This window comes from Psittacula echo (assembly GCF_963264785.1).
Source record: "Psittacula echo genome assembly, chromosome: 11".
NCBI classification, from domain to species: domain Eukaryota; kingdom Metazoa; phylum Chordata; class Aves; order Psittaciformes; family Psittacidae; genus Psittacula; species Psittacula echo.
In genome coordinates, this window is record NC_137746.1 from 15,825,693 (window position 1) to 15,838,432 (window position 12,740).

At 40.8% G+C, this 12,740-nt stretch overlaps 1 protein-coding gene across 10 annotated transcripts in view; it reads left to right on the forward strand.

The window, feature by feature from the left end:
* Positions 1 to 12,740, forward strand: part of FBXW11 (F-box and WD repeat domain containing 11) — a 77,938-nt gene that overhangs the window by 45,128 nt on the left and 20,070 nt on the right. For all 10 annotated transcript variants that reach the window (XR_013957789.1, XR_013957790.1, XM_080627010.1 and 7 more), the window contains 2 exons: positions 6,188 to 6,374; positions 7,048 to 7,138. Coding sequence is in view for 8 of the 10 variants with exons in the window: in XM_080627010.1 (XP_080483136.1) it covers positions 6,188 to 6,374; positions 7,048 to 7,138 (278 nt within the window). In the remaining 2 variants the exon portion in view is untranslated. The remainder of the gene's footprint in view (positions 1 to 6,187; positions 6,375 to 7,047; positions 7,139 to 12,740) is intronic.

The following is a 12,740-nucleotide window of genomic DNA, read 5'->3' on the forward strand; positions in this document are numbered from 1 at the left end:
CTGATTGCGGTTAGGTTTTTTTTGAGAACCTTAGTTTAGCTCAATTAAATGTTAATAAATGTTTGTTAATAAATGTTTGGTACTAGAATTGTACCACAAGCAAGATTCTGAAAAAAAACCCTTGGGTTAGTGAAGAGAATAAAACCAAGCTGAGTGTTTGTCACTTGGGTTTTGTCTCTCTTGTGTTTGGGTTTGGTCTGATCATTCCATAAAGCATCCTCCTGTAGATGGGCAGTCAGGTCTAAATCTGCTTGAGAACATTCCTAACATGTATAAAACAAGCTTCACCTTAGGAAGGAAATTTTTCCATGTGTTTTGGGGCTAGTTGGAGATGACGCTCCTTAGGAACTGTGTTCTGGCCCGGTCTCTAAATGCTTCATATGTGTTATAGTAAAATGCTTTCTTTTTAAATTGGATTTTGAGAAGGACCTAGGACTTAGCTTAATACTTCTGAGTTCTGCACATGCCATAGAAAGGCACCGAAACCATTGTGATACTCAGTTCTATTTGCACTCTGGAGCATGGTCTTTGTTGCGTTGTTCCCCGAACTCATGAGGAGAAGCTTTGTTTTGGGATGCTGGAGTCAGCTGTCTGGTGGCGATGTGAGTTTTCTACCTCTCTTTGTCTGAGTAATGGCATTAATGACTTGTGGTGCCTCAGCAGTTGTTTGCCAACTCCTTATCTCTGCTTCAGATAGTCTTGTTGACAGCCAGAAATGGCAAGATTGCTCCTTCCAGGAAAGAAGTAGCTTTTGAATGAATTGATGGTGGTACCTTGGTCATTCAAGTTCCATTTCCAGATTTGCAACATGAGAGGTGGCTTTGGATCCAGACTTTCACAACTGTTTTTCAGAGGGTTGTTACTGAACAGAGATCAAAGGCAGTTGTGTGAAAGACTGAACAATGGCAAAATATTGTCATGTATCATTTTTCTTAATCAGTTCTGTGCAACTGCATTTAATCTGTGTAACTGTCTTTTGGAAAGTAGTATTTCACAAGGCAAAGAAAACTAAAACCAGTTGAACATATGTTGATGAATACACACGTGGTATTATTCAGACATCACATTCATTTCTAAATAGAAAAGCATAAAACCGTGTAGTTTGGCAACCCGATGTTTGCCTGGTGCCAGAAGGTGTTAGGATAGAAACCAACACTGGTGTGTGCTACCATCTTGATTGACTGTGATCCAAATACTTTTATGGTCTCATAATTGTGATCTAAATCAAATTCTTTTGACACTATTTAAATGGCATGTACGTTCCTACTTGCAAAAAGGATTTAAAATGCAACATGGGTTTCTAGTAATGGAATATGCTATATATGAAACTCCTAAAATGTTTGTGCTTGATTCAAAACCACTTCCCTGCTATCAAAAGCTAAATGATGCAGTAGTCCTAACCCTGAGGGGCAGATCAAGTCCCACTCCCAAGCTATCCTCTTCATTGCCTTCTGAAAGATAACACGGGTATGTTAGTAGGGGGGCAGAAACCCAGATCCACCACCACTGAAATCCCACAGAACCATGCACTTGAGTTCAAAGGATGCTTTGCAGTGTAGCCTTTTTACTAGGCTGAGTGTTGGTGACTTCAGAGCTCCTTGGAGCACACATCTCTCTGAGGAGGGCAATCATTCATTCAGTTTGTTGCCAGGAGATGGCAGCAACAGATAAATGTTTAAAATACTATTTTGTGCTTGAATATCCTTTGAATAACTTCTGTTTGTTGCTTTCTCCCTTGGGAATTGTTCATTGCCCACCTGACATGTTCATGATCTTTACACTTCAAAACTTGCTCAAAACCCTAAGTGAGGTGTCAGCAGTAGGTCTGAGTGCCAGCGTGGCTGCTTTGCCTCAGAACCTTTCTTTAAGTATGTGTCTGAAATAAGAGCAGAGTCAGGTTTGCTTAGTACTCTTTGACTAGAAGCATTTAAGTTTCCCTCCTCTCAGAAGGTAAGTATACGTGTGATGATTGGTTTACTGAATGACTCAAATTGGACAAAATTACATTTCTCAACTGTGGAATGAGAAGACAATCGTATGGATGTGTACCTGTTCAGCGTGGACCCTGTTGCTCCATTTTTACTAGAGATAAATAGTGGTATTTTGTCCACAGTGTGCCCAGGAACAGCTGTTCATTCAGCTGTACAGTTTATATGTTGACCTTTGCATTACTCGTCTGCTCTTTCACCTGCAGTCTTTCAGATTCACCAGTAAAGAGTTTTACTCCTTGAAAGTGCAGACATTGAAAACTTTGACTGTCATCGCTGTATCTTGTGCTCCTGGCTTTTCTTGGAACCCAGATATAGCTGGAGTGTGTTTTTCTTCTAACAATGGGAAGTTAAGGCTATCAGAAAAGATTTGTTTGTGTGCTTCTGCTCTTCAGCCACACTACCACTGATTAAATATGCCTATCAGATGGAAGGGACAGGGCAGCATCATTGTGTCTCTGCAAGAGCTGGAAGCTGAAGGCTGGTGCACTTGTCATTCTGCCTCATTTTGCAGAAATTCTGTTGGCATCAGAGTGTTTTCCTCCCTTTTTAATAATTTCTGGGTCTGCTGCTTTACCTGTAACCTACTTTGGTGTTTACTGCTAGTTTCTTCTAACTTCTTCCAAAGTTCATTCACTTTTATATTTGATGTGTAGCCTTGAAACAGCCTGATGCTGGTTGAACTGAATTATCAATTCTGTCATTTCATAGCACTGTAGGCAATTTTATTTCTTAATGATTTGACTAAATATCCCTATGTGAGACAAATATTAATACACCTTTACCCCTGAGCTGTGTACACATGTTGGGAGGGTTGTGAATGCACTTACTTAGTTCTCTTGAGAGGGAAAGGAAGGGTGAGCCAAGTTAAGGTGTTGTATAATGGCTACTGAAAGGAAAATGGTGCAATGAAGCAGGAGCCTTAAACACCTCTTACACAGGAACCTCAGTGTACAGCTCTACTCATACAGAGTTTGAATTATAGAATCATAGAATCATAAAATCATAAATGGTTTGGGTTGGAAAGGACCTTAAGATCATCTAGTTCCAACCCCCTTGCCATGGGCAGGAATGCCTCACACTAGACCATGTTGTCCAAGGCTCTGTGCATCCTGGCCTTGAACACTGCCTGGGATGGAATTATGGTGGTTAATTGTCATATCCTCTGCACTGTTTGCTTTGGGAACTGCAATGCTTGATGTAGAACATTTTTTTTTCTAGTCCTCTTCAAAATGCATGTCCTCTGGGCTGGGATAATATGTAGAGGACTGTGTTGTGTGATTCCAGTGTAACAGATGTAACAGGTGGTATGATGTACTTGCTCTGTATGGGCTCATCTTACACTGTCAAACACAGCTATTTTGGACTGAAATTTACAGTAACAGATCTGTTCCTGTTAAAACACGGCCTGTGCCCTATTCACACTTGCAACCTTCACAATCAGAGGAATGCTTACTTAGCAGACCTGTTTTCCTTACTTTTTTTAGCCATCTATGTCCCCCACTTTGCCCAGTGAATTAATTTGTCTCCTTGATACCCAGAGGTTCATGACTCTTGAAAATGACCTTGCAGTCATATTTTCTGGAAGAACCTTGAGAACTGCTTCTTGCATCACAGTAAGATAAATATATCCTAAATAAACAGTATTTAGGACCTGCAAGTTGTTATTTACTAGAAAGGCTGGGATGTGTCCAGCTGGAAGACCACTTTTATGACTTATTTCAATGCCCTGGTGTTTTCTTCAACTGCTTATGTAGGAAATGGTGCAGCTTAAAGCTGCTCTGAGACATGGTGTTGCTATAAGAGAGACTTTACTGCTTTGGAAGTGGTTAGATTTGAGACCCACAGGTTATTTGGACCTTGTTATGCTTCAAGTACTTGAATCTGTTATGACTGGTATTGAAAGATTTGTTTAAATCTTATTTACATGGTAGAAGCTTCCACCATTCTTTAAACCTTTCCTAGTTCTCTAAATTAGAGAAGAAATGAACAAACACTCTTCATGTATTGTTTTTTGTCTTTCAATTCTGTTCATTTTTACAAAGGGTATGGCAAATTTAGTGTGTAGTGGAGGACTGTATGAGCACTCTTTGTTAATTCTTAAAATAAGAGTAGTTTCTTTGTTTTTTGTTTTTTGGTTTTTTTTTTTCAGGGCTATTTGAAGCCTAAATTAGGCTGTCATGGGATAAAGTGGAAAATTAAAAAGGTCGTCATCTCCAACTTTGAAAGATGTTTTTCATGCTTGGCCAAATGGCATACATGATTCATGAAGATGGAGTTATTCTAGATCTCTGATCTAGTGGAGTTTTGGGGAAAGCAGAATTTCAGGTCCTTTGAAATAAGTGACAGACTTTCCAGTGATTGTTTTTGTGGGACCAGTGACACTGGAGCTGGAATGTTGAGCAAGAAAAGTTGGATGCTATTTTAACTTTAGTGCATGTAGATTGTCTGAGTGGTTTCTATGTTGATCCCTCTATTCAACTGCAATCACATTTTTGAATCTAACACCCTCAGCAAAAGATAAGGTTTAGGCAAAGATCAGAGACAAATGCATGCAGCATTCCACCTGGTTATGTCTTGGTAGATCTGTGGTACCAGCTTACTGTATTCATCATCTTTACTGATGTGCCTAATATTTTTACCAGGCTTCAGCCTAAGTATCCAGAGCTGTTGGATAAGTATTAACTGATAACTATGAAGTAATATATTGCAGTACAGTGCCTTACATAGATGTGGATCAATGGGCAGGACCCCAATTCTTGTATATTTGAATTTGCTGATGTGTTGAGTGCATTTAATATGTAAATCTAACCCTACCATGATGGATCACACGGGCTAATAGTCTGCTTCTGGTAGTGAGGATCTTCATGATGAAAGCCAGTGCTTCCCCAGTGCACTAAGAACTATTGCTTGTAGACCGACATAGCTTGTGCTGCAGGTGAAATTAGAGCATGAAATTAGAGCCTGGGTAGATAGAACTGTACAATAGAATCCTAGAATGGTTTGGGTTGAAAGGGATCTTAAAGACTATTTAGTTCCAACTCCCCTGCCATGGGCAGGGACACCTAGGTGTTCCTGGGATATCTGAGTGTTGCCAGAGGATTTTTGTTTGGAATAATGTTGTTTTACTTGGGTGTTCTTGTGTGATACATTGCTGAACTCATTGCTTGACACAGTAAAGCTAGTGTCCTTGGATAGCAGTACACACACTCACCTGTCCATCTGTTGCCATAGAAGGCAGCATTCCCTAAGGGTGGGAGAGTAGCAGATGCAGGAAAGGTGCAAAAGGTATTATCAGTTCATGTGGCTATTCCAAATACATTGGGAAATCTTTGTGAAGCTAAACTAAATTGACTTTGCACTGGGATTTATGGTGCAGAAGCTTTCCTGTGAGGGTGCTGAGGCGCTGGCACAGGGTGCCCAGAGAAGCTGTGGCTGCTCCATCCCTGGCAGTGTTTGAGGCCAGGTTGGACACAGGGCCTTGGAGCAACCTGCTCTAGTGGAAGGTGTCCTTGCCTGTGGCAGGGGGTTGGAACTGGATGAGCTTTAAGGTCCCTTCCAACCCAAACCATTCTGTGATGATTCTATTATTCTATCTGAACAAAATTCAGGAGTTGACTTGGCACCTGCAGATTACAGAAGGAGCTTAAATAGAAAAGATGTTCTTGCATTTGATGTGAGATGCTTTTTGCAGGTTCTTTGCTTGCGCTCCTACTGACTTTGTCTGTGTTCCTATGCAGTCCTGTCTTCTGAGTTGAATTATCTATTGCTATGTAAAGAAATAGAGAATTGATATTTTATTACTGCTGCTTAGTAAACCATCTGCTTGATGATGATAACACATTGTGCTACATGATCCAAAAAGATTATGTGCTCAAAAAGTCCAGGATTCTGTGCCCAGAAGAAGCAAAATGCTTTCTGCTGCTTGCACACTGCTGGTTGTTGGGTTGTGCTCATTCTTGCTCTATGGAAATGGGACAGTCCAGCTGGCAGGCTGTACTGGGAAAGGAGTGAAGTGTCACAGATTTTGATGTACCTGTGTGGATCAATCTGTAACTGGTGCTTCTGGGTATGATAATTTAATTACCATGTTGTTCCAGTGCCTTAAAGCTGTGTTGGATTCTCTGAATGTATTGCAAAGCTTGCTCAGTAGTTTACTGTGCAGTGATTGACATTTGATTGCCTTTATTTCTTTGTAGAGCAAGGCTTAGATCACATAGCAGAAAACATCCTTTCCTATCTTGATGCCAGATCACTCTGTGCAGCAGAGCTGGTATGTAAGGAATGGCAGAGAGTCATCTCTGAGGGAATGCTATGGAAAAAATTGATTGAAAGAATGGTACGCACAGATCCGCTATGGAAGGGACTGTCAGAACGAAGGGGTTGGTAAGTACTGCGACAGTAACTGAATTCACCTTTTACAGTGTTCTCCTTTACAAATCGCCCTAATCAAGAGCTGTGCCAAAAAGTAAGTTTATAGTAAATTGGTATTACCAAGATGCTTAAGTCTGCTATGGAGCTATTGGCTCCTGTTTCTGTTTTGGCTGTATCCCCTCTCCTTTTCTCAAATGAACCGTTTCCAATTCAACTTTATTTTTCCTTAAAATGTAAAATAGCATATTGGGCTGCAGAAGCCTCTCTTAAAGAGAAACCATTTATGTTTGTGGCAAAGGAGTTTTTCTGTCCTTTTAAGAGTATCCCAAGGGATGAGGCGTTCTGCTTTAGAAACCTGTTTTTCTGTGCTCTCTAGTGGTGTGTCTAGGAAAATGCAAGGCATATTGTAAAGAGCACAATGATGACACCCTGTCAGCTAAAAGCTTTATGAAACAGTGAACCGTGATTTTGAAAACCATAAGGAAAACACCTATTGCCTTTTTAGTCTTGGACATTTTAAATAAAGCTGTCAAATTGTAACAAGGGTTGTAACAGCAATACTGAAACCTCTCACAAGTGGTCTGTGTGCGTATGTCATCAGGTTTTGTTCTGTGCAGATTTTGAATTCCTTTAAAGTCTGGAATCTTTGTGCTACATTGAAAAATACGTTTCTGGTTCTTTCTAGGGATCAGTACCTGTTTAAAAACAGACCAACAGATGGCCCTCCAAATTCATTTTACAGGTCCTTATACCCAAAGATAATACAGGATATAGAGGTATGTTTTCTGATATGTAGTATCTGCAGGAGAAATAACATTGTATATTGTTAGTGTTTCAAAGGCGGTGCATGCTAGAGCAATGAAGCCTATCATGTATTCATATTATTATGACTTTGTGAGCTCTGGTTCGTCAGACTATGTAAAAAATAGCCTCAGCAACTTAATTCCACAGTATGTGCATTAAGTGTTAACAGCACCCTTTTTGCATTTAAAGGTTTTTGGAACTCTTCTATGGCACTATGGATTTTAATGAAATAGCTGTTTTAAGACTCATTACTCCAACACAACTCCACATACTGCTGAATGTTCTTATACATCGGTTACACTCACTTCGTGATCTGAGGTTTAATATCTTAAACCACCAATCATTTAAAACGTTGCTCATTTAGTAACTTATTACTTCTAAAGCATTGCAAATACAGCTTTCTTCACCATACAGGATGTTTTTCCCCTGTCCAATGATTTGATGAGAACAATAATCAGTCCTACAATGCTCAAACCCCATGGGGGTGTCAGTGGTAGAAAACTGCAGGAATGGCTGTTCTTTTCTTTGATGTAAAATTTTGCTTATCTTGCTGAAGATTGGGTTTGCTCACTCATTTAAAAGCGTTCCTGATAAATCAGGGTCTTCTTAGTACTCTGCCTAGCAGCAAAAATCTGTCTTGCTCAGTTTGCTGTGTACCCACCACAAAATAATTTATACCACAGGCTTTAATGGATTTATTTCAACCATGTGATGGATGTGAAATTATTGGTCTGAAATTTGTTAGTGGGGAAACATGTTTTGATATTTCAGACAGATGTGAACTAATGGACTCATTCTGCTATGGCAAATGGGAATTTGTGTTGCTTGGCACTCAGTAAACAAAATTATTCAGACCTCTTTGCCTATCTGTGAAAGGTATCTGCTGGAAAACATAATCCCATTTCAAATATTTTCTTTGTAACTCTTGCTACACAGTTTATAAACTCTCAAAGATAAAGAACTAGGCATGAAATGTAGCCTAAACAAAGTGAGATCAAACTTGATATTTACTTGAGCTGAATGATATACACTTTATTTGGAGGGAGATGGCTTCTCCCTATAAGAAATGAGGGAGTGATATTGCAGTGATAAGAAGCCGGTGGGATTAAGAAGAACTCTTAATGTGGTATTTTCTGGCTTTCTGCAAAACTCTGGCAGAGTTCAGTAAAGAAAATGGGCAAAAAGCAGTGTGAAAATCTTTGTGTAGAACAGAGTTCAGCATCATTGTAACGCATTCTTAAAGTTTCAGAGTAACTTACTTGTTCAGGTGTAGGTGGAACATTTGTGTAGGAATTGTTCTTATTAGAGATAGGATGATTCCTTAGAGATGTTCTGAGAACTCGGAGGCCTTTTGAACTGTCACAATATGGCTTTTAATACCTTGATTCTTTAGTTGTTGTAGATTTGCTAGTACCATGCACAGAAATGAAGCTCCTCAATTGGACTGTTCTTGCTGGTAAAATAAAACCCCAAACCCTTTATGCTTCTCTCATCACCAATATTAAATATAAATAATTTTCAGTCTCTGAATATTGGAAAGGATGTGCCACTAAAAATATATTGTAGTAATGAATGTATTAAAAACCCCTAAATTTCATTAAATTAACAATAAATATATTAAACCCTCAAAATAGGAGAAAAATTTGCACTGCACAGCCTGAAAAGTAAGGCTGATCTATTCAAAATTAATAGAAAATGCATTGATGTTTGGAAATCAGGAAACACGGCCATGAGGGGAGAGGAGAGGTGACCATGGGGCATAAGGGGTGGCCTATGAGGCGAGATCTTGAGAGGTGGCCATGTACAGGAAGCAGCTATATAGTGTGGGCTACTATGAGAGGGCAGATGAGGGAGGGATGGCTGTGAGTGAAGATCATGAGGGGCAGCTGTGAAGGGAGATTTGAAGGGGGATCAGTTTGCCCTTAGTGACACAGCTTAGTGGTGGGCTTGACAGTCCTGGGGTAACGGTTGGACTTGATCTTAAAGCTCTTTTCCAGCCTAGTGATTCTATGATAATGCTCTTTAACACCCTAACTTTCTCCTGCTCATGAGGTTTTATTTTTCATTTTATAAAGCTCAGGTGGATGATGCGGTAACTGTAGAACATGCAGAGTTAAGGGGTTATCTCCTGACAGGCTTTGAGGTGGAGCTGGCAGGGTAGAAAGTGCTGTGTGTAGAGCATGCTGTGCCACTAGCACTTAAAAATAGTGAGTAAGGAGTGTGGGAAACCAGTTGTCTTTGCTGCGGTGTACAAGGAGTAAAGCTGTTGTCATAGTTTCTGCCCATTCCAAACTTTCCATAGTTTCTATCTAATGGTGATATCCTCAACTATGTTAATATTACTGGGGCATGCAGAGAACTCCTGTGTGTCCTACTCAGATGGAGGGAGGTAAGAATAGAGAAGCAGAACTAGGGCTGTTTGGGGGAAATCTCCTGTAAATCTGTACTTTCCATTCCACGCTTGTGTCTAGAAGCCTATGACAAACCTTGCTGATAGCAGTTGTCTATCACTTGAGGTAGAATTTTGGGTACTCTTTGCCCAAATACAAGAAACAGATGTGTCTTTGTCTGGTCTTCTGGAGTGGGGAAGTCTGTCTTGGAAGACTACTGGCTACTTCCAGAATCATCACTGCTCAGTTTATACAGGCAGTGTGTTTCCCACTCCTGGTCCTTCAAAACTGCAGAACTGAGGGGCATGGCAGCAGGACAGGGGTACTGTGCCATGTCACATCTTTCCTGCTTTACATATTTTCTTCAAGCCTTCTGAAATACTGCTGTTTTCCAGGGCACCAACCTGGAGTGGGGTTAGACTTCTGCTAGTAGTCAAGGGGCCAATAATCGTTCCAAATCCAGAAGTCTGTTATAATTTTTCTAATAAGTCACCCTTTAAAGCACTTTTCACAGATTGCCTCCCTAAAGAACTGTCAAAAGAAGCTTTTAACAAGTGTTTAAAAACGTAGATGGTAAATAACAACACAACTTAGTTACAGGGTTAGGAGCACTTCTTAATGTTTTCGTCCCCTTACGCTGTTTTTAAGCCTAAAGTCATGCTCTCCCTCAGTTTCATACTCTTCCCATTCCTTCATTTTTCAAAGCAATGTGCCGAAGCTCTTAAATAAGACTCTCATCTTAGCTCTGATAAAGAACTTTGCATCTCTGAATACCAAAATGTTTTTTCTTCAAATATTTGCCTGGACCTTTTGTAAGATCTTCCTGTTGCTGTCAAAGGGTCAGCGTTTAGGGAGGTAATGATGAGCCAAAGTTACCAAATAAGCATTTATATAGTTATATATGTGGTTTTATAAGACACTTATTTTGTCTCCAAAGGACTTGATGTTTTAATACAGGAGAATCTATGTGATGTAACACAATCTTGTCATTCAGTATTTTACCTGTGGAGCCCAAATATGAACCAAATTCTGCTAGAGTGCTTCTAATGATAAGATTTATTGGTCATTGCAGCTGGTACCGAATTAGCTTGTCGGTAGAGATAAGCTCAAAGGAGAATGTGCTCTGGCCTTTGGACTGACTGACAGAATTTGAGAAGTAATCCAAAACCCAAATTCACCCCTGGAAGGAAAAATGAGCAATGATAAACAGCAAATTTGAATTCTTTCCCTTGGGCTCTATTTGCATTTTGGGTCAAAAGTCCATGCAGCCACCAAGTGTTGTTAGCTGCAGGTTAAAACAGGCAATGACTCGGTTCCCCTGCCTCTCTGGAAATTCTGTAGTGCCAGTATCTATTTATTTGATGCCAAACACATTTTAGGAACATAATGTCACTTCTGAAATCATTGGACTTGAAAATAACAGGACATTTAGAGATCTGAAACCAAATTCTTGGAAAGAGGTGTAGTTACTCTCCACCTCTGCTGTGAAGCCAAATATTTAATTAGGTTTCATTTCACAAGAGGTGGTCCAGTAATTTTAAATGTCTCCAAGTCAGATGCTGAATTGCCAAGCTCTTGAGGAGCTTTTTTTAAAGGGAAACCCTGATTTAGGGCTTATGCCAGAAAAAAACCTGAACCTGCTTTTGCAAGGCCTTGTTTATGGAGATAATGGGGTTGATATGTGCCATCCTGTGCCCGGGTGCAGTCCCAAAGTGTTGTGGGCAAGGTCAGCTGTTTTAATGGGACCGTGTTAATCGGTACTTTGCCAGGGTGGGAGGTTTAATAGTGCTGATTCCAGAACCCCAAGTCCCTGGATTTTTTCCATATTATTTGTGAAGGTTGGCCAACTATTGTGTTTTCCCCTCAGGATCTATTTCTGGTGATGAGTTGAGAAAACTTCTTTCATAAATGTTCCCCTTATCTTTAGGCACATAGCAAGTGCCCTCATCTTGTTTCCATGGAGACTTGGGTCCACCTAATTGCGATGAGAATCAAAATGTGGTTTTGCTGAAGACTTTAGGAAGACGTGGCGCCAGGCCATCAGATAAACACCATGTGTTCTGCTGGAATTTGGAAAAGTTCACATTTTAGGACTGGAACTGAAATTTTAAAACCTTGGGGAAAAATTTGCAAAGGAGGGAAAAGTTGGCTCTCACCCTCAGTCCCTGCCAGCATCGAGAGATCTTTGTTTATGAAAGTCACAGTGTATGATGTCTGAGGGAAATGGGTTTGTTTAGTACTGCTCTATAATTATGATGCTGGAGAAGTTTTGTGTGTGTGTGTGTAGAATCTGGTCAGCATTATATGCCTAGGATTGTTTTCAGCCAGCCTTTGAAATCTCTATTCCACAGGCACTTTGCAAATGGCATTTCTTAAAAATGAAAGTGGCCCAAGAACAAAGAGGCTTTTGAGTGGCAGGGACAAAGTTCTTAAGGTGCATGGCATAAGCTTTGTGTCTCACTTCTGACCAGGGCAGAAGACTCTTTTCAGATGCCCTTAGCATGGAATGGATCCCTGGCTTGACTTTTTTCATGGAATAGTTAGAGTTGGAAGAGACCTTAAAGCTCACCCAGTTCCAAGCCCCTGTGTCCAACCTGGCCTTGAACACTGCCAGGGATGGGGCAGCCACAGCTTCTCTGGGCACCCTGGGCCAGCGCCTCAGCACCCTCACAGGGAAGAGCTTCTGCCTAAGAGCTCATCTCAGTCTCCCCTCTGGCAGGTTAAAGCCATTCCCCTTGTCCTGTCCCTACAGGCCCTTGTCCAAAGCCCCTCTCCAGGTTTCTTGTAGACCCTTTAGGCACTGGAGCTGCTCTAAGGTCTCCCCTTCAGGAGCCTTCTCTTCTCCAGGCTGACCCAGCCCAGCTCTCTCAGCCTGGCTCCAGAGCAGAGCTGCTCCAGCCCTCACAGCATCTCCATGGCCTCCTCTGGAGTCACTCAAGCAGGTCCACATCCCTCTTTTGTCACAAATGGGCAAGCTAAGACTGCTGGGTTTTTTCTGCTCAGTTGAAAGAGGAATTTACTGTTCTTGTTAGAGTACTTGAAATGCCTCTGTGCTCTGAGAGCGGCTGATCACTATGTGTTTCAATAGAACTTTGTATCATTATGGTGGTGTGCGTAAAGTTATTGTCTCCAATGAAACCTAAAAGGTGCAACTGTTTGGTTTTTCAGCAACATTGCTCTTTGT